At 42.6% G+C, this 22,858-nt stretch overlaps 1 protein-coding gene across 1 annotated transcript in view; it reads right to left on the reverse strand.

The window, feature by feature from the left end:
* The window catches only part of SCN11A (sodium voltage-gated channel alpha subunit 11), a 66,503-nt gene that overhangs the window by 42,816 nt on the left and 829 nt on the right, over positions 1-22,858 (reverse strand). Inside the window, exons 2-13 of the mRNA XM_047754353.1 lie at positions 20,983-21,101; positions 19,593-19,694; positions 17,424-17,552; positions 16,011-16,114; positions 13,549-13,716; positions 12,471-12,534; positions 9,502-9,643; positions 8,709-8,906; positions 7,655-7,828; positions 4,002-4,131; positions 2,737-2,975; positions 60-236 (exon numbers count right to left, since the gene is read on the reverse strand). Coding sequence (XP_047610309.1) covers positions 60-236; positions 2,737-2,975; positions 4,002-4,131; positions 7,655-7,828; positions 8,709-8,906; positions 9,502-9,643; positions 12,471-12,534; positions 13,549-13,716; positions 16,011-16,114; positions 17,424-17,552; positions 19,593-19,694; positions 20,983-21,101 — 1,746 coding nt within the window. The remainder of the gene's footprint in view (positions 1-59; positions 237-2,736; positions 2,976-4,001; positions 4,132-7,654; positions 7,829-8,708; positions 8,907-9,501; positions 9,644-12,470; positions 12,535-13,548; positions 13,717-16,010; positions 16,115-17,423; positions 17,553-19,592; positions 19,695-20,982; positions 21,102-22,858) is intronic.

The raw sequence follows: 22,858 nt of genomic DNA on the forward strand, positions 1-22,858 counted from the left end.
CAAGACTCTTCAATCCTGGCAATTTAATTATTCAATAAAATAAGAAATAAGTGCCTTACCACTCTTAAGGAACGAAATAATTTCCAAGATTTTTTTTCTGTGTTTAACATCACATCTGCAAAACTCAGAAGAGCAACAATGCTGTCAAAAATGTTCCAGCCTCGGCGAAAGTAGTGGTAGGGATCCAGCGCAATGATTTTTAGGCACATTTCAGCCATGAAAATGCCAGCAAAAACCTACAGTGAGACAAAGAAAAATGAGAAAAGGAAGCTACCTCTTCTTGCAAATATACCTTTAATAATGGTCCAAGGGAATAACAGAGGTTACAAAGGAATAAAATATATTCTCACACTTGATATTATATACCCTGCAATCCATGAAAAAGCAATGTTTACCACTGTAGCATGAACCTTATTCTACCTTTGCCCCCTCTCTCCACCCCCTTCCATGATGTCCATTCCAGTGTCACCAAGCTAACAGACATCAAGATGGAGAATAAATATTATTTTCCATTTTGTTGAAAATAAAGTAAAATCGGCTTCTTGGCAGAGCAATACGAAGTGTCAAGCAATTCCTCCTCTGGATTCTCTTTAAGATACTAAAAACTACAAAATGGGGGAAGTACACAAGAGCTCTGAAGACTAAAGATAAATACTGTTCATAAACCAGAATCTAGGAGTTTACCTAACCACTCAATCTCAACACCTTGATAAGAAAAAAAAAAAAAAAATTTAAGGGCCCAGAGCAGAGAACTGAAAAACGTTACCAGGGATAGAAAAATGTCTTTGAGCAACCGAATATATAGGATAAACCCTAGGTTGGTTATGGTTGAAAGGAAAATTTGTGAGTCAGAATATAATCCTAAACACTCAGTGTAGGGTGTATCATTCCAGAACAAGCTATCAAAGAATTAAAAGGAAAGGCAGGAATTTAAAAAGCACTGAAAACTTTGTCTTTTCCATGGGATAAATAATTTTTTGTCTTTGTCTTTAACAATTAGATAAATATAGGCTTAAGTTATCCAGTAACTCCATCCACTAGGAGGTGATGAAAGATGATCCACTGACTCTGTTAAGATAGGGACTGTGACCATAAGGGTACAGCATTCTGCTTCCAATTGAAATAACACCATCAGGCCATTCTGGGTTACCTCATCAGGAAAGAGCTGAACACAATGGCATGGAGCCCAGAACACACCTGCCTGTTAGAAGATATTGTGTGTGTTAGGTTTATCATACAAAATGGAATCTAACGCAACCTATGCACACCCAAAGGATACTTCTTCCCAAAGGCAATATGGGGAAAGGAACCTAAATGCAGACTGTCTGTAAGGAGACCCAGGCTGGTGTTGTACTGCAGACTAACTGTATCCCTACTCCTGGGAAGGATTTGGAACCAAAGGTGACAGACACCTGGCTACAGTTCTACACTAACCGAAACTTGATGCATAGAAGCAGCTCTATGGACCAGCTCCTGATTCAATAGGTACTATGGCTCCTTGTCAATGTAAAAAATTAATTAAAAAGCACATACATACATACATACTGCCCGTAAATACTCTGCAATGCTAACAATGATCATCTTTGCCAGTAAGACCATAGGAAATGTTTCTTCTTTGTAGTTCCCTTACTTGTATTTTTCCTTATTTTTAAAATTAAAAAAAAATGCTTTTTAAATTAGAAAAATAAAACTTTAAGAAGAAAGGGCTAGACATTCTGGAAAGATTTTTTGCTAATTAACTCACCGGCAAATTAGAGTAGAACATTCACTGGGTAATTACCTATTATTTCTGATATTTTGGAGAAGATCAAAATTTTCTGCTGGAACTATGAATTAAAGTGAACAGTTCTGGAGTTCCTGTCGTGGCGCAGTGGTTAATGAATCTGACTAGGAACCATGGGGTTGCGAGTTCGATCCCTGCCCTTGCTCAGTGGGTGTTGCCCTGAGCTGCGGTGTAGGTCGCAGATGTGGCTCGGATCCCGAGTTGCTGTGGCTCTGGTGTAGGCTGGCGGCTGCAGCTCCGATTGGACCCCTGGCCTGGGAACCTCCATATGCCGCAGGAGCGGCCCAAGAAATAGTAAAAAGACAAAAAAATAAATAAATAAATAAAAAATAAATAAAGTGAACAGTTCTTGAAAAGTCTGCTGCCCTATCTTAGTTTTCCCAATTTAACTGAGACTAGATCCATCCAATGAGAAACACACTGAAGCAGGCTCAATTCTGGAACCCTACACCCACCCAACCCTGCAAGCCTTGTACACTACCTCCTAGGAAAGTAAACCTCCTGCAACTTCCAGGCTCTGACTCATCTTTTTAGGGAAAATTAACCTAGTAATGGAAGTCACATTATTTCATGACAAATGATGTCATCAATATCACTGGGGACCACAGTAGTCATTACCATGGATCTCTGAATATGGTTAATATTTTCCTGACTATATGAAATAGTTGCCTTTTAAGATATCTACTTGCTTCTGTCTTACCACTGAATGACTCTTTAGTCATCCATTAGATGACTAAAGAAACACCTTAACATACTAGAGGGTGAACACAGGCTCATGGAAAATTACTGAACTAGGTAAAAATAAAATCCTGATAGTCATCTTTTCCTTTTATTCCACCTAAGGGTACCAAAGACCTATGTTAAGTTAGGCCACTCACAAAATGTTTAGAATTTAAAGCAGTTACAATCCAAAGTTTGAAATATGTTTTATATTTTAAAAAGCCTAGCGTTACCAAATTCCCTGTGCACAACATAGTCTCAAAACTCGTGTCCATTTGGTAATGCTCCATGGCCAAGAAGATAGTGTTGATTATGATGCAGATGGTGATGGCCAGCTCAGTAAAGGGGTCGGTCATCACGAGTCTCAGCGCCTTCTTAATGCACAGCCACTGGGGGTTACAGTCCCACACCAGGTATTTGGATGCCAGGTTTTCCCCACATGGGAGGCAGGGTTCCTGTGATTTTTCTTGTTCTGAAGAAGGAGAATGAAAGAGCACTTGAGGAGTTAGCTCTGAACCAGTCTGCTCTTTGCCTGAGTGCATTCCTTCCTCTTCTCTAGCATCAACTATGTTACAACATGATCAGTGGAGAAGGGCAATGACACATAGCTTAGAAAGGTTTCCCACACACAACTCTCACATGGCATAGTCAAGTACAGCATGTCTGTATACTTATACTGAGCATCCAGGAGCTGGGCTGCACTGTAAGAGATACAGTTGGGGAAGTCGGCACTGACCGGCTGTGAACCCATGAGAGAGACAGGCACAACCCCAAGTTACATTCACTCAAGGCGGACCACAGTGAGGGGTATACCACAGCACAGGAAGGGCTTCCCTAGGGCTCAAGGGAAGGGTAGATATTCAGGCAGTGGCATCTATAAGCAATGAAACAAAAGGCACTCTATCAGCTAGTTGAGTCCAAGCTAGAAAGCAGCTGCAGCTCTGATTTCTACACAATTTCAGGGACTCATGAGGTGAGGAAACAGGCTTAAAAGTGCTAAGAACCCATCATTAAACCCATCTTGCTGGGACTTGAGTCCTGCCCTTGAACATCAACTTCTTAGCTGGGTCACTGTTACCTGTTAATCAGGTCCATCAGATGGTTCCAGCAGTCTACAAAGGTCTTCTCCTGTCCAACACCAGATTCTCACTTTAACTTCAATGACAACTATCACCTCCTGGAAACTTTTATGTCTTCTCTTCTTTAGCTGACTATCATTGCCACTGAGATTTCCTGTGACTGTCTAGCCTGAGTGGGAAGTCCTGTTGGTGCTCTTGGTCCCACCACTACCCAAGTGGCAGTTCAGGGTGGGCCCACAGGGAAGGCTCACTTCTTGCAAGTCATTTTGCTCACATGCTCCAAAAAAGCATGGGGAGTCACTCTGCAGGAAGTAGAGTGGGCTACAGGGGGATTCTGGGGGGCGGAGAGAGGAGAAGGGAAAGACATCATTGCAGTTAGGCTCCCCCTTGGAGAATGAGTTCTGGGAGGCAGCACTTACCATGCATGGTAATGGTGAGGATGCTGACAGCACTCAGCGCTCTCTGCCTTTGTAAGGGGTCACCATGCTCATCACTGTAGTCCACTGACAGATTCTGGGAGAGTCGTTTGGTTTGCTCTAGGAGGTGTGGCTGTAAGAGAAGGAATGGTGGAGAGACTTCCCATTGTGGTGCAGTGGAAATGAATCCAACCAGTATCCATAAGGATGTGGGTTCGATCCCTGGCCTTGCTCAGTGGGTTAAGGATCTGGCATTGCTGTGAGCTGTGGTGTAAGTTGTGGACACAGCTCGGATCTGGCATTGCTGTGGCTGTAGTGTAGGCCAGCAGCTGCAGCTCTAATTCAACCCCTAGCCTGGGAATTTCCTTATGCCAAAGGTGCAGCCCTAAAAAGTTAAAAAAAAAAAAAAAAGACATAGAGGGAAAGAAAAGGCATGGTGGACCTTCTCAGGGAAGGGCAACCTCTCCTCTAAACCTGACAAATTACTTTGTTTATTTTTTTTGATTTTATTTACTTTTTTTGGCTGTACCCACAGCATGTGGAAATGCTGGGCCAGGGATCGAATCCATGCCACAGCAACGACTACTCAGGATCCTTAACATGCTGCACCACAAGAGAACTCCCAATGAACTACTTTGTTTCAGTGCCACATGTAGCAAAGATGCTTGACTGACTTCAACTTCACAGCTGCCAAAGGTTCAGTTTTATTAATTCACATTTAATAAGTAAGAGAAATATGATTTGAACATTCATATTTCTTATGTATGCACGTTTCTTGAGTCATACCTAAAGAAATATTTCCTTCTCTGAGTTTTATTCATTGTCAACAAAGGGCAAAAAATAATTTACAAAAACTAATGAGGAGTTCCTGTCGTGGCTCAGTGGTTAACGAATCCGACTAGGAACCACGAAGTTGCAGTTCGATCCCCGGCCTCACTCAGTGGGTTAAGAATCTGGCATTGCCGTGAGCTGTGTTGTAGGTCACAGATGCGGCTCGGATCCTGCGTTGCTGTGGCTCTGGCATAGGCTGGTGGCTACAGCTCTGATTAGACCCCCAGCCTGGGAACCTCTATATGCCACGGGTGCCGCCCTGGAAAAGACAAAAAGACAAATAATAATAATAATAATAATAGTAATAATGGGCAATGGTTCCCATATGAAAGCAATAAAAAGTATAATTTAGAAACAATGTTTATAAGGGATGGAAATGGGGGGAAAATTTACAAAGGTGGACTGGGGCCAGATAGTGAAGTGCCTTGAATGGCTGCCTAAATAGACTTTGAATCAGTCAGTATCTAAAAAAAACAGTCAAAATAAATATCACAAAACGCATATACTACACTTCAAGCACTCTCTCAGGCTGTGTCCAAAAGCATATTGATTCTCACCTTACCTACAATTCTAAAGACTCCAGAGATTAAAAGACATAAACCTTCAGCTTTCCAGAAAATTCGGGCATTGTAACCAACCACAGCCTCAGAGGGAACTATACCTTTGTGAAAAGCTATTCTAAATGTAGCCTATAGTCTTTCTATAGCCATTTCCTGTTCTAGTTAAAGGGAAAAGACACCTTATATCAGGTGTCTGGGTCTTTGTCTATCGTTTTGTGAAATAAAGAAAAACTTGCAAAATATTTAAAAAATATATACTGTCTCTTCAATATGCTGTGGTCTGACAGCAAAGAAGCCTCTAAGCCATGAGATCTTTCCCTATCACTTGGTCAGAGCTGCTCACAGCAGTGGATGAGGTCTGTCCATCTACTTCTAGAGAGCCCCCTACCAACTCCCTTTCCCCACCCACCCTCTGCCTGCTTTATCTCCTTCCCATCTTAGGAAAGAGGCTCTGCCATTATTCCCTGGCCTGTATCAGCAACATTTTCCTCTCTTCTGACTCCTCTCTCCACAATTAAAACATGTTCAAACACCCTTCCACTTTAATGATAAGAATACACTTTTTTTCTATTGCACATCCTCTCATAGCTTCTTTTTTGCATCCTCCACTATCTACCCAATATCCTGGCTTGAATGCCCCACTGGCATCTCAAAATTGGCACATGAAAAGCTGAACTTGCCATCTTCCCCACCCCAGAACATGTTCTTTTTCCCATCTCAGTAAATTACTTATCAACAAGTCAGATACCCAAGCCATAAACGGACACCATCTCCTCCCTCTACGTCTAGTCAACTGTCAAATCTTTAATTCTGTAATCTATTACTGTCTTAATCTTCATTGCCCTAACCACAGTTTAAGCCAGTGTCACCTTTTACTTGGATCACTGCAATGACTTTTTTGCTTTTTAAGGCCACACTTGCGGCATATGGAAGTTCCCTGGCTAGAGGTTGAATTGGAGCAACAGCTGCTGGCCTATACCACAGCCACAGCCAGGCTGGATCCAAGCTATGTCTTTGACCTACACCACAGCTCACGGCAATGCCAGATCCTTAACCCACTGAGTGAGGCCAGGGATGGAACCCACATCTTCATGTATACCACTGAGCCATGATGGTATCTCCTACAATGACTTCTTAATTGGTTGCCTGCAGTCTCAACTTCCTAAATCTCTCTTCAATGCATTCAGGATTTCAAAATGTAAATCTGGCCATATCTTTTCCTTAAAACCTTTCCATAGTGTTTACTCTTGCTCTCAGCACAGAGAATGAACTGCCTAGCTGCTTGGCTTCAAGGCATTTTGTGATGTTCCCCATCTTTATCCTAGAGGTCCTTGCATCAACCCCATCTCTCCTCTCCCTCTCTGTCTCCCACTCTCTCTAACACACAGGCACACACGTACTTGCACATTTTCTACTTGGTCATATTCTGCTCTCCTTTGCTTCTAGGCCTATGCATATGCTGTACTCTCTACCTATAGTGATTCATTCTTCCTTCTACCTGGTTAAGTCAGCCTTTCAGCTTACACGCCGCTTCCTCTGGGAACCCTTTCCTGATTCACTGCTCTTTTGCTACCCCAGACAAAGCTTGGGTTGGTTGTCTGAAGCAGATGCTATTATTACATCCATAACATATCCATATGCCCCAAGGCTTTCTCTGGCAGCCCAAACACTTTTGTCCTAATACATAGCAAATCAGAAATACAGGATAATTATCTATTTCTTGACCCCAGAAGTCTTGAACCAATGATGGACCAAAATTGGTATATAAATACTCTTGTGCCCTCACTCCAGGGAGATTAAACTGGCTTAATACTATTAATTTGCCACCTTCTCTTCCACTTACCGCTTCTGTCCTCCCCTCTCAGTGCTCCTTGAGATCACTTCCCAAACAACCTACTTGTATCTAACCTCTGAGGGTTTGCTTTGAAGAACAAATATTGCTTGTCCTCTGTTCTTCCTCAGCGATTATCATGTCAGTCATCACTGAACATTAACTGCCCCCTTGTCACTAGTTGTCTGCATTATCTCATGTATCCCCAGGACCCACCCCCGTGCCAACTTGATAGTAAACACCGTCAACATTTTAATCAGATATCTGAAAATAAATGGATAACTGAATAGACACATGGATGCAGGAAAATATGTGCAAACGGATAAATGGATAAATGACTGAGTAGATGAATGAATCCTTTCAATTAGATTGACAACTTGACCTATCCCCCTGAACAGTGCTCAAGTATCATTAATCCCTTGGCCAAAACTTGCCTTTTTTGAAGAATCTTCATCAGAATCTGATCCTGGGACCTGGTCTTTCCCAGACTCTCTCAAAAAGAAGGATTTTCTTTTCTTATTACCAAATAACCTCCTCTTCTTTGGGGAAAAAGATGATGCTTCAAGAGAATTCAGTGAACTTCTGTCAATTCCCATGGCAACCAGAGCCTTAGAAAGTGAACAAAAGCAATTAATGAACAGATTACACCTAGCCACAGAATACTGCAAATGACCTCGACCTTGGTGAGCATTTGCTTCTCTCTTCTGCTGGCTCTGGACCATTTCAATTGCTCACCACCCAACTGGAATACACTAGCTTTGTCACTGTTTATCTGGGGAACATGCCCTGTTTGTCCATGAGATTGCAGCCCTCAAAGGCACGGTTGTCTCTCAGTATCTCTGTGTCACTAACCCTTAGTACAGTGTCTCCTATGTGCTAGGCACTCAATAAATTTTTGCACACGATGATGGGCTTCCCCCTGACAAATCTCTGTGGAAGATGAGAAAAAATATAATACATGGTCTCTGCCCTGAAATTTTATTATTGAATCTTAGAATCCCAGAATTGAAAAAGAATGTAAAGATGCCAGGGGAACAGTAAGAATGGCTTGTAAATACAATAGGAATTACAAGAAGGGAGAGATGATCATGACTATTATCTCTAAAGCCACCATATGACTGCTTTCCCAAACTCTCTCAAGCAAAATCCCTGAACACAAATATCTCCAGATTCCTACAAGAAAGCCTGGAGCAGAGCCTTAATTTATATACATGCATTTTATCCTCTAGCCAGCAATTTGGGATCTGTCTTTGAAGACTCAGGTTTCACAAAGTCAGAAATCAAAACCAAGGGCTTACTGTTCACAAGATCCCTGTGCTTGGACATCTTAGTGACAGATAGCAGCAGAGTGTGCAGGAGCTTAAACTCTCAGAAAAGTACCTGTTGGGAAATGCTGAGACCAGGCCTCATAGAGAAGCCTTAAGCCATCAGACCCCACAGCCTTTGGGGTCCCCCTAAGCAGATCCCACTGATACCTTGTGCCCATACCTCCTTCTCCTCTTTTAACAGCTGCTGGGCTTCCTGAAACATCTTCTCCTTGGCTTCCGTCTCAGCAGCTACATTCTTGTTCTGTTCCTCATAAGCCATGGTGACAACAGCCAGGGTTAAGTTAATCAAGTAGAAAGAGCCCAAGAATATGACCAACACAAAGAAGAAGACCGAGTAGAGCCCTGAGGTGCGCAAGGTCTGTAAGGGACAGAGCAACATGTTAACCTCTGAAGCCTTCCTCCTCAGAGGAGTGACTTTACCTCAAGCAGAGAGTATGCAGTACTAACTGTCTCTCTCCAGCACTGGTTGGCTCAGCTGTCCCCAGCATCATCTACTGCCTCCCTGGTCACCCTAGAACTCGTGACACCCTATCCCTCAGCAAGGAAATGCCATCAGTACATTCACACAAAAGTTCTAGTGACTTTCCTGTGACTTTCTCCAGGGTGCTTGCATTTTTTAAAGAAAAGAGGCAAGAGAGATGGCAATGCTGCACGAAAGCCGAAGCACTAGTGGTGGAAGTTCAGTCAGTGGGGAATTTGGAGAGGGGTGATATTTCTAGGAAGAGGAGGATTTTTTGCACCCTTCTTCCAAATATCACATTTATAGTCTTTTTTTGATGTTTCTAATGGAATTTCAGAATTTAACAACACAGCTATTAAGGATAAGAAATCAATGACAAAGTTGAAGGAGAGACGGTAGGTTATAAATGACAGAGAGAGAGATAGATGAGTGATGGGAGAGGGAGAGAGGAAGGCTGGGAGGGAGAAACCGAGAAAATGAGTAAATAGATAACCTGTCGATAAAGCTTCTCCCAAGAATCCTGAGTCATAAGCCGGAACATGGCAAGAAAAGACCAGCCAAAGTTGTCAAAATTCGTGTAATTATAATCAGGATTCCAACGAGTGTGGTTGCATTCAAATTGTTCAGAACAAGCCCTAGATATTGGAAACAAAGGAAAGAGGGAGAATTACATACTCTGCAGCCTGGCGTGCCCCTCATATCTTGCCCAGGGCACTGACTCTTCTAAGAACCATAGGCTGACACCCAAAATCTCTAGGTGAAGAGAATATCTGTACAGTGGTCATATCTTTCATCTTTCAAGTCTCCCAGCCTATATCTTGATGTGAGCATTCACAGACTTTTCAAACGGAGTGATTAGTAAGATATTTGTAGTTCTTCACTGAAAAATTAAATATAGTGACACAGTGAACACTTAAAAGGATACACAATGAGTATGATATCTCCTTCTCTACCTAGATACTCAAACCTACTTCCTATAGGCAAGAGATTTACAGTTACTTTAATTTCAAAAAGTCTTCTAAGAATATGAAAGTGCATATATATCTCAACATATATCTTTTTTTTTTTTGTCTTTGCAGCATGTGGAAGTTCCCAGGCCAGGGACTGAACCTGCGCCTCAGCAGCAACACGAGCCACAGCGATGACAACACCAGGTCCCCAACCTCCTGAATGACACAGGAATCCTGAGATTTGCATATTTAATCCCAGGGAAATTCTCTGTATTATTTCTTTGCTAATTTCCTCCCTTTCGTTTTATTCTGTACTCTATTTCTAGACTTCCTACTTAGTCAAAAGTTGAAACTTCTGGATTAATATTTATTCTCATATTTTCTGTCTCTTTTGTTGCTTTACCTGTTAATTCTATACTGATTTTTTGTTATTATCTCCTCTGTACTCCCCACCTCCTAGACATGCATTTGCACACACATGAACATGCCAAAACTCTTCAATCCACAAGTCTTGTCCTTTCCATCTCCTAAATGTTTTGGAATTCATCCATCAATTTCTCTTCATCTCTACTTCGTGACTCTCACCTGTATTAACATAACCTCCTAAGCGGCTGCCTCATCCACTCTATTCATCCATTTTCCATGAAGCAGCATAAGTGACTTTTAAAAATACCTAATCTGCTCAGATCTTGTTTCCTTTGTGATCAAGGTCAAAATCCTTGGCAGTGATGGGCTAGCAGGTCCTGCATGGTTGGCTCCCATCCCTTGCCCCTCTGCCCAATATGCTGCTGGGTTTCTTATTATCCCCGGCATCCTCCTGCCCCAAGACCTTCATCCTTGCTATTCCCACTATCTGGAATTCTTTGTTCTTTCTCCTCATCTACCAGAATCTCCCACTCATGCTTCAGAATCACACTGTAGTCACCACTCAGTCGGTCCCCAGGGAAGGAGGCAGTGAGCAAAGGTTGAAAACAAGGCCTGAGCCTTGAACAGAGGCCTGTCTGGGAGGGTGACCTCAGATCCGCCATCTCCTTAGAAACTATCATGTTATGATCAGGGTGGAAGGTCATGCACTAGGAGCTGGTTTACTGTAAATTCCTGAGCTTTGAGACTATACCTAGACGGAGAGAGCTGTGATTGGCACACAAGCTTAGAGAGATGAAGGTGCTAAAAAGACTAACTGGAAACCAGGGCTTCTGAATCTTCATGCCTAGGTGGCCCAATTCATCTTGGACTTTGCTTAGGGTAACCATACCTGCCCTGCATGGATGATGGATCCAAGAAGTACTGTTATGACAGCTATTGGGACCCTACTGAATAAAACACAGTGGATGCAGTGTGTCCTGTGGAGGATCATTCTACAGAGCTCACTAAACTTTGTAATAAATTAAAGTCTATTAAGTATTGTGAGTTTGACCTAATCCAAACCTGTGACCACCACAAGCGGCATTAGAGAAGACTTCCCTAATTTTACAGCTAGGTTACATCTCTGTAATCTCTCTCTGTATCCAAATGTCTCTCCTGTAACCCTCATCATGCTTTCAAGGATTTACTGTACACCTCTATTCCCTAAAAGATGTGAATTTCAAAAGGGCAGCACTCCTTTGTTCATACTTGGATTCCTTGCGCCTAACATAGAGCTTGGCACACTATTGGCTCTTGAGACATGTTTGTTATTGGGAAATGAATGTAGTTTATTTCATCAGAATGTCTAGCATATTATCTTAATTTGAAAAACACTGAATAAATCTTATTAGTATAGAGCAGTAATACCCTGGAAGAAGGAGGGGTGTTCCCAAAGGGCTAGAGGTGAATGTGTATAAACACAAATACAACAGTGTGTGTAATTAGAGGCAGCGGTGGTCACAGATCAAACAGAAGCATGGTCAGATAGTCTTGTATCAGGGCCATACCATCGAAGAGGAAATAGGTCTAAAGGGGCTTTCAGTCATAATGTCTTTTCTTATCTTTGATAGTCTTGAATATTCATTTCGTAAAATTGACATATCACCATGTTTTCAGCAGGTTTATTATCAGATACAAATTTGATATAATTTGGGGGGAAAATTTATTTCTAAACACATGGAAATAATTAACTTAGTCATACACATCTAAACTTGCTTAGACACATGAAATAATCAGTTGTGTTTGAGAACTACCACCACTGCTTCCACATGTCATTAAAGATGTCTGCCACCTTACTTCAAAAGGTTTTGGGAGTTCCCATCATGGCTCAGCAGAAATGAATCTGACTAGTATCTATTAGGCCTTGCTCAGTGGGTTAAGGATCCGGCGTTGCCGTGAGCTGTGGTGTAGGTCACAGACACAGCTCAGATCTCGAGTTGCTGTAGCTGTGGCTCTGGCTTAGGGTGGTGGCTACAGCTCCAATTCGACCCCTAGCCTGGGAACTTCCATATGCCTTAGGAGCAGACCTAAAAAACAACAAAAAACAACAACAGGTCTAGAAGTATTCTGTTTGGAAAAAAAAAAATGAAGAGTATCAACATCTTACCTGCTACCCATCCAGGTGCCACACATTCTGAATTCATTGGCATTTTTCTTTTCAAAGCAATATTCTGAGAAGGAAAGAATCATAAACTCAGGTTTAAAAAAAAAATCAAAGGAAAGAGAATAGCAAGTATCTCAGATTGTGCTAGAAAGAAATGGCTCAGAATCCTCCAAAATGTTCAAAGAGGGTATCCAGAAAGGAACTGGAGATTAAGCCCTCAGGAAGGAGCAACAGAAAAGGAGGGAAAAGGAGAAAGAAGGAGAAGCAGCAAGAGGAAACAGTGGTCCCACCACCACTTTGCCTCTCGGTACATAGAACTGAACCAGAGACCACCCTGGGAGAATCTGGACACAGGATTAGCCCATGAAAAGCTCATAAACCAAGAGAGACATGGAAAAAGTGTAGCCACATGAGAGTCAGACACATGAAACTGATACAGCATTGACCTCAGTGTGGAAAGGGTGAATATAAGAAGCGATATCATCTGAGAAAATACTTAAGGAGGGTGGGGCTGGGCAGTTGTTCATTCTTCCAAATGCAGGCATTCTGCAGATTTCTGCAAAACATGGCAAGGAAGCAGGCAGAGATGGATGGTGACACCACATTCAGAGAAGTGGCTTCAGCCTTTTCCTTTTCCATGGAAACCGAAAGAATGAAGCAATTCTCTAAGAAATGCATCTGTCCACATGAGAATCCTGGAGTGACAAGTCAACACTGACTCCTAAGAAAATGTATAATGCAGATGTGTAGATATCATGAGAGAGGATAAATAAAAGTTAACTATGCACAGGAGTTCCTGTTGTGGTGCAATGGAAACGAATCCAACTAGGAACCATGAAGATGCAGGTTCGATCCCTGACCTCGCTCAGTGGGTTAAGGATCTGGCATTGCTGTGAGCTGTGGTATAGGTCACAGACATGGCTCAGATCCAGCGTTACTGTGGCTGTGGCGTAGGGCAGCAGATGAAGCTCCAATTGGACCCCTAGCCTGGGAACTTCCATATGCCACGAGTGTGGCCCTAAAAAGAAAAAAAAAAGTTAAATATGCACAAAGCAAGGCGTGAAAGGTAGTATATTTTTACCTTTATTGTCAGAGTCACAATCTTTACTGACACATTTCTGGTCCAGGCTTCCCATAAAGAGCTGCTGACCCACAAGGGCAAAGATGCTGAGGCAAAAGAGAGTCAGGATCATCACATCGACAAGCTTCTTCACAGAGCGAAGCAAGGCCCCAACAATGACCTTCAGACCTAAGAAGAAGGACAGGTGTGGGAAGAAGCCCCCACTCACTCACTCACTCGCTCTCTCTCTCTCTCACACACACACACACACACACACACAAACTCACACAAGACACAAGCAAGGAGCAGAGAGGGAGCAGCAAAGCCTCTAATGTTGTCTGATTATGGGCTGAATCAGAAACTAGCCTGACCTAAGATTCTGATGCCCTAAGTTCTAGTTCCAACTCTGTACCTTAGAAGCTGTGTCCCCCCAAATTGTCCACCAGTCTAGGACTGAGCCTCTTTATCCTGCCCCACACCTAACAGAGAGTTGCTCTGAAGAGCAAATGAGAAGACTGTGAGCAGAAACAGGCCACACAGACATGACTTATTTGCAGCTGCACAGGTACCTCTACAACCATGGTGGAGTATTAAGGCCAAAGTGAGACCTCCTGAGAGAAGGAGCCAGAGCTATATTTAACATTTAGTAGTTACTATCTACTATAAGGTGCACAAGGTTCCATGAGATATAGCTAAATTAGGGGGCAGGAAGCTGGAAGGAGGAGCTTTGCCTAGACCCAAATAATGAGAATGTCTTGGGGAAAAACTTAATAATACTTATAATACTTACAATAGGGTGGGGTTTTTCCCCCCCCATTCATTCAAGAAATATTTACTAAGGATCTGTGTCCACGGTGTGTTGTTAGGCTGCCAAAGTTATAAAACAAAAAGGACATGGTCTTGTAGTATGCTGGTAACCATTTAAAATCAGCTCTCCGGGGGAGTTCTTTTATGGCTCAGTGGGTTAAGGACCCAGCATTGTCACTGAAGCAGCTTGGGTTGCTGCTGTGGATGGGTTCGATCCCCAGGCCAGGAACTTCCACATGCCAAGGGTGCAACCAAAAAAAAAAAAAAAAACCCGCTCTCTAGGAGGAGGAGAGGATGCAGGAAAGGTCCTCATTTGCAGCAGTGTTTAAAGATGTCCTTGTTTGCTGAATTCCATAGTATAAATCCCTCTTTTCCCTCCATAGGCCCCTCTTTCCCAGCTGGTTGCAAGCTACCAACACAATGTCCTTTGATGCAGAGTTGGAAAAAGATGTGCATAGTTGCTGGGCAGCCAGAAGGAGTCAGCCCCAGCATACCACTGAGTTACAGGCTCTGCTCAACATAGCTGGAGATAAACCATCAGATGGGATCTGTAACGTATGGGATGACACTAAGTGACAAAGTTGCAGCTGATCAGTGTAAACCATGAATGGTAAACGAGAAAACAAAGCAGCAAAGCAGCACCTGCGAGGAAGCCAAGGCCACAGCAGATGACCTTCCCACCAAGGGTGATGCCATATAGGAGTTACACTTGGGCCAAGCTGAGACACTCACTGGATTCACCACTGCATGCATATTCATACCAAGATCAAACTCTTCCTACATGGTTGAGGGCACCAAACATGGTGATACTCTAACCTCATCTAAGCCCAATTTCTATCTATAACGAGAATACTGAGTCTTCTCCAAAGCAAGATGAGATGACTGATATCAGAATAATTTTTTCATAGTCCCAAAAAGATTGTACTTCATACCCTTACTTTCAAAAAGCATCCAGGGAATCTCATGTGTTTCATGAGTCAAAATGGAGACTATGTTGACCTGCTCCTCTGCTCAAAGCCCTTGCATGGCTACCATTTCTCTCCGAGCAAAGCCCAAGTCCTCTTGGTGCTTATGTGCTGCCTTTTCACTTCCATGGTCCCTCCTCTATGATCTGGCCCCTCACTCTGTCTACTCTACTCCAGCCCCATCAATATCTTTTCTATTCTTTGGTCTTTGGACTGGCTGCTTCCTGTGCTGAGAACACTCTTTCCCTTATATCTGCTTGTGAAACTTTCTCTCATCACCAATCTACTCACATCTCACCTTCTCAAGGACACCTATCCTGACCACCCCACTGAAAACTGCAGCCTGCTTCCTGGATCCTTTGTGACTTCCAAGAGCCCCCATGTTGTCTCCTTTTCCATTTTATTCTTCCCTGTCATATATCACTTTATAGCATGCTATATAATTTACCTATTTTTTTTATAGTTATTGCTTAAGTCTGTCTTTCAACCCCCCACCTAGAATGTAAACTCCATGAGGGCAAAGACCTTTGTACATTTGTTCACTGATATATCCCAAGCAGCTAGCATGGTACATGTTAGGTGCTCAATACATATTTGTTGAATGATTAAATAAATGAATAAAGCATTTTGTTTGCAGTTTACATGATGTATTGAAAAATTTTAACTATTCTCTTTCACTAAGAGCCAGCGTTAAAAATTAGGGTGACTTACCTGAAACTACCGAAATTGCTTTCAAAGCTCTGAACACTCGGAAGGTACGAAGTGATGACAGACTGATGCTGCTGACCTTATCTTCTAGCGAATATGATACAAACCTACAAGACAAAGCACAAGGAAAGCCTGGGCTTGCTCAGTCCTCCAGCTGCCCCGCACATCTCCACAAAGACCATAAGTAAGCACAGCCTGGTGTCTGTGTTCATCAGCATGAAATCTGCAACCTCACCTCCCAGACCCACTTTCAACTCAGGACCTGGCACTATCACTCTTTACTGCTATGGACCATAGATTGCATAGGAGGCTGTTCTTAGCTAATCTTTGTGCTTGGACATGGATGAAGATTCCTTGAAATAGTCACTGCAGTTGTAACTAAATCCAAGGATAAACAGAAATCAATTTAAACATTTATTGCGTACCAAGTTCCAGGCCCCAGTGCCCTTCCCTAAGGAATCACCATCTGGCCAAGCCCAGAAGGAGCCTAAGAGGTCTGACTCCAGAGCCCACACTCTTCTCTACTGCACTACACCATCTTTCAATAACCAAGAGCACCCAATCACTGGACCTTGCATGCAAAACTCTGAAATTAACAGCACCTACCTCAAAGAGCACTTGTGAATATAAAAGGAAAATAAATACAAAGTGCCTAAGACAATGGCTGGCACAAATGAAATCATTTTAGGGTTATTATTGTCATTATTATTGTGCTGGCAATTGGCCATTGCTCCTCTTGCTTATTATTTTGCTGACTCATGAATCTGGCATCCTCCTCATTCAGACACCAAATTGATGTCCTTTCCTTAAGGAAGAACTTCAGCTTTCACCTCATACCATATACAATAATGAACTCAAAACGGACCATGGTCTTAATTAAACACAGGTGTCAAAATGACATTTCTAGAAGAAAACATGAGAGAAACTCTCTATGGCCTTGCAGCAGACAAAGAAGTTCTACATTCCTTGGTCCCTCCTACACATTCTGACAGGCCAATATATGCACAGCTCATATGCAAGCACTCCCTGTAGCAGGTTACGATGGTCATTAAATGCCTCACTTCCCCTTTGGACTGTGAGCTTCAAGAGGGTGGGAACGACACATGATATTTTTCTTCACAATCACAACCCCTGTATCTTGCACAGAGCCTGGCCCTTAACAGGCCAGTGTTTGATGAATGAGTGGTTAAAAAAGTAAGACCATGAGTACTGGCCCAGATATGTATTTGAATGTGTCAAGGCCTCTGGCCAATTGTCTCCCTGGCACAGTTCAGTGCCTACCAACACTGCACTCAGAGTTCTAAGTTTTACTCAGCTGTATGCAGCCATTCATGCAGATCTGCAGAGCCCTGATGGAAGCCAAGGGGCTTCTTTCCCACCCCAAGTCACTTCAGTAAAAATCTTTAACATATTTACGCTGTTGCAATGACAATGGAGTCCAGCCAGTTCCATGGATCTCGAAGGAAAGAAAACTCATCCAGAATAAAACCTCTTGCCAATATTTTAATTAATGCTTCAAATATATAAATTCCAGTGAAGATATACCTACAAAGCAAATCATTCAGAACAAGAATATAAGTGATGTGAAAATGAGAGAGCCCATCTGTATGAGCTGTTATGAGGTCAAGTGATTAAGATGGTAAATTTGATGTAATGTGTATTTTAATCACAACTTTTTTTGGCTATGCCTGTGGCATGAAGAAGTTCCTGTGCCAGAGATCAAACCTGTGTCACAGCTGCAACCCAAGCCACAGCAGTGACAAGATCCTTAACCACTAGACCACCAGGGAACTCCTGATTTCTTTAACGGGATGGACAACAAGGCAGAATCCAGAGAGATCTCCCACAGGAACTCCCTATCACAAATTTCTTTAAAAACAATTTCCATTTTCTTCCCTTAGTCCTTCATCATGTTATGTCTGCTAATTTATTTCCCTTCTCCCTCTTCTTTCATAAAACCAAAAAAAAAAAAAATACACTATCTCTCTTGTTACTATCCAATAAAAAAATTCTGAGTTAGCACACGTGTGCGTGCACATGCACGCACACTGTTCCACATCTAGGACAGAAATACTCAATTCGAACAACCTGTTGTTTCACAGTAAAAGAAGTGGACTTTTTCTGGTAGAATATATAGCCATTGTCAGCCCTCAAAGCTCAAGAACTAAGGTCTTGGGAACTTGAAAACTCCCAAAACAGCCAAGTCTAAGCAGAGTCATGAGTCTGCCTTAGGCAAGAGCTACTTCTGCTTCAGCTTTATTCTGAACTGCTCACTGTTGGGTGACAAATGAACACAGTAGATTAATTAATGTCTGCCTGAAACACCATCTTTTAAACTCAGGTATAATTTATAAAACTATAGGCATTTTGAAAAAAGGCTGCAATTGCAGATGTGTGGGATTCTGCAAATCTTCATCTAAAATCTCAATCAAAACAAGACAGTCACCCCTGACTGCTTTTTCTGCCTGGCCATCTGGCCTTCCACCTCCTACCCCCACCATTCTTTCTTTTCCAACAGAACCCTGGACAATGGTGGGACGTGCGGCCCAAGACAACATCTGCTGTGGAGTACAGCCATGCCCACCAGCAGGAAGCAAGGCCTAGGAACTCTGTGACAGGGACACCTCGACCTACCAGGCAAATCAGGCCTCTGGAGTGTGTCACTATCATTTCAACCATAGTTAGGGTATTCAGTCAGAGCATGGATGTCCAGCTAGTAAATTCATTTCTAAGACTCTATTCTAAGAACATAATGTTTTTTAAAAGCTCCTTTTGCCAAAAGATGCTTGCTGCAATGCTATTTATAGTAGTAAAATACAAGAGCAGTTAAGTAAATTATGGTTTAGTCACCTGGTAAAATATTGTATAGGCATCAAAATGGACTCCTATCAAGCCTTCATAAGCACAAAAAACCCATTTAAAACTAGACATAAAATTTGTATATGTGTTGTTTAATTACGACTATAATTTTAAGAGTCCCCATGGTGGCTCAGCAGTAACAAACCCAACTAGTATCCATGTGGACATGGATTCAAATCCCTGGCCTCACTGTGGGTTAAGGATCTGGCACTGCTGTGAGCTACAGTGTAGGTTGCAGATGTGGCTTGGATCCCACATTGCCATGGCTGTGGTACAGGCTAGCAGCTTCAGCTCTGATTCAGTCCCCAGTCTGGGAATTTCCATATGCTGCAGATGTGATCCTAAAAAGACAAAAACAAAAAACAAAAACCTAACTTTAAAAGGACTTTAGGAGTTCCCCAGTGGCCTAACAGTTAAGGATCTAGAGTTGTTACTGATGGGGTTTGGGCTACTGCTGAGATGCAAATTCGATCCCTGGCCTAGGAACTTTTATATGCTGCAGATAGGGCCAAAAAAAAAGAAAGAAAAAGAAAAAGAAAAGGCCTTTAAGACAATTGCAAATATACATATATAAAAATGAAACTGACTCAGTCAGCATTTGTGTTGGGAAATTGGGATTATGGGTGATTTTTTCTTCTCTCCACAGCTAAACTCTGATGCAATAATAACTCTTTTAGAGGTATTTGTTAAAAACATAGGACATATTCGTGCAAGACAAAGACTTACTCAGCACTGTCGGTGTCTACAGTACTGCTCTTCTTCCCATGAGCTGTGGCCATGAACACACAGTTGATGACGACGGTGCAGATGATAAACATGCTGAACAATGTGACCCGAGTCTGTTAAGTCAGGTGCACTGCAGGATGGCATGTGTCAGTAGTTATTGTAGTGGAGGCTGTGGGTGTCCCTGCAGAGCCCCATTTCTGCAGGTACATCTGTGCTCTGTGATCGTTGGTTGAGAACAACTCATAGCTGTCCCCTCCCTTAAAGAACTATCCTCAGCCAAATGGCAGTCTCCTCACCCTGGAGCAGTCTCCACACCCTTTCCACATGTCTGATCAACACAGCTACAAAAACCTGGCCTCTGCCTTCCAGGCATGGCAGCCCTGTCATATAATTTGTGCTCCAGAACTCCCTGTGGGCTCAAGGTGATGGCTTGATACAGGCTCAGCTGAAACCCTGTCCTTACCTGGCTTCTCCTTTTGCTTCATGCTGCTTCCTCCTTCCTTCTCCAGAGAGCACTCCACTACTAGAGCACATAAATAATAACCCCATCTCAGGCTCTGCTTTCAGGGAACCCAACCTAAATAGGTATTCCTTACCATTGTCCTCAGCACTTCATTATGCCTACCAACCCACATTTTTTTCACCTCCCCCAGTGTAAAACTGCCTAGTATCTTCCCACCCCCTGCACACAGCAGAAACACCTAATAATTCCTACCTGTCTTTATCCTTTAAGACTGAGGCTGCAAACTCAAAGTCTTAAGAGTCTGGACAATCATACAAATGGGTGAAATGGGCTGACGCTGGATCCCAAGGAAGGGTGGAGATGTGGTGAAACATTCCCTCCTAAAAGAGGCAGCTGTTTCACACTATACCAATTTTTGCCAGGTAGGAATGCAGACCTAGCCTTGAGAGAGGTTCTATATTTCAAGAGAAGCTGAAAATATGGACTTTTAATGCTAAAAAGTTTTTCTTAAAAATCTTTAAACATTGTACTTCTAGCACATGTTTATCAGTCAGCTATCAGGGTGCACAGGTTACCACCTTAACAAGCTTTATTTGGGTCTCAACCTAGATGTTACTTTCTCCAGGAAGCCATCCTTATGGCCTCCAAAGCACACCAGTACCTCTCCACATTCCCACTTCCCGACTGCTCATCTCACTAAAGAAATTGCCTGCCTTTTAACTTGTCTCCTTCTGAAGCCACAGGATCCCAGATGGGGGCCATGCCTTGTTCACACCTAGCAGTAGCATGGCCCTGTCAGGCAGCAAGTGTACTCAGCCAGTATTTGCTAAAAGAATGAGCTGTTTCCACTCAACAAACATGTGAACCCCTGGGTTTTGTGCACCCTTCTCATCACCCAGACTTAGTAAGGAAGCAACAAAAGGATATGAATGGACTGAGATTCTAATGGCTAAACTTCTGATTGAACTGAAAGGCCCAAAAATGAACAAGGCACGTTTGGCACTGAAGCGGTAGATTGTTCTATTTTTGTTCAACACCATAAACGTCTGCAAAAAACAAACACAACAGAAATTACATGCAGTGAAAAAGCAATATTTATCATGGTTCATTTAGAGAAAATTCAGTGGAACTACAGGTTGAGCTGTGGCTTGTCTTATTATGATGACTAGAGCTTCTGACTGGAGAGCTATCTTCCAAAGCCAGAGGTACTTTCTGAGCAGCATACACTGTGACTCCACCCATGTGGTTTAGGTCTTAGAGTCCCAAGACGCTGATCTACTGAAAGTTAGCCCTCATTCCTAAAGCAATTGTTGAACTGTAGACTGTCCACCCAGTGGAATACTCTAGAGGTCCCAGAAATAAAGCACATGGGCACTGCAAATAAAGAAAACAGAGGCAAAGAGTAACAACAGGGCACACAAAACCCTGTATTGTACTCTGTGGTATATATTTATGAATATAAGAACGGGAAGAGAACTTAAAAAGCTAGAAGTAGAACCGAACATTCATATTTGGCATTTATTTTAAATTATTTTGATTACTAATGAAAACTCTGTACAGAATCTTAGAATAGTCAGGGACTTAGAAAGTCCATGTTGTTATGGCTGAACAGTCCTGTGTGAAACAGTCTGCCAATAAACTCTAACTTTGAGGATCTTCAATTAAAAAAGTCTTGACAGGGTCCCAGACTTGCTCTTCCATTCCACCCCTGCCCCTGGACACAGATATAGTTGTCTGTGGTTCTAAACTGGCAGGGGAGGCCCCACAGAAGGCAACGGAAATTCATGTGAGTGTTGGGTTATCTGTCATAGTCACTGGAGGCTTTACTGCTATAGTGAGTACATTCAGGGATGCTAAACCGAGGACAGACCCATCAAATGGTACAATGACCACCTGAAGTGTCCAGTTGGGCCCCAATGAAAAACACCAAACCTGAGCCCGTTTCCTCCTTGCATGTCTTCCTGGGCTCTGGGCATGAACGTGCCACAAGACAACAACCTATCCCCAACAGGTTTTTTTTTTTAATTAAAGTATAGTTGATTTACAATGTTGTGCCAATTTCTGCTGTACAGCAAAGTGACCTAGTCATACATATGTACATACATTCCTTTTCTTATATTACCTTTCATCGTGGTCTATCCTATGAGACTAGATATAGTTCCCTGTGCTATATAGTAAGACCTCATTGTTTATCCATTCTAAATGTAATAGTCTGCATCTACTAACCCTACATTCCCAGTTCATCCCACACCCTCTCCACTCCCCCTCGGCAACCGCAAAACTGTTCTCTAGGTCTGTACTCACAGGCTTCTAAGATCAACCCTCAGGCCTCCCCATTTCCTTTACATTATAATCTGGCTGTCCCCTTATGTGTCCCCAAAATCTGTCACAGAACTAGAGTCATCCCTGTCTCCTGTGTCACTGTTCCTTCAGATTTTCAAAAAGTACTACTTGACATGTAATCCAGAATATTTTCAGATGGGAAAGACAAATCTTGTCACTCAGGCACAGAAGCAGTGCAGTAGCTGCACTGAGCTGCCTTGGCTAAGGTACCAGAACTTCAGCCACTGCTAAGCATTAACCTTCCTTCACTGAGCTGCTAGAATTTACTTGTCTGCTGGCCATCTAGCTACAGGGAAAATGTGGACTAGGATGTTCTCTGCTGCCTCTATAACAAAATGAAATGGGCCACAGGATTCTTTAAAATCTATGAGTCCAGGAGTCTAAGACTCACTTGGGGGATTCTGCGCCCTACCTTCGGACACAGGAAGATAATTTTAGGGCAGAGAGCAAGCCCTGGGGA

The sequence above is a fragment of the Phacochoerus africanus genome, chromosome 1 (genome assembly GCF_016906955.1).
Source record: "Phacochoerus africanus isolate WHEZ1 chromosome 1, ROS_Pafr_v1, whole genome shotgun sequence".
Taxonomy (NCBI): Eukaryota; Metazoa; Chordata; class Mammalia; order Artiodactyla; family Suidae; genus Phacochoerus; species Phacochoerus africanus.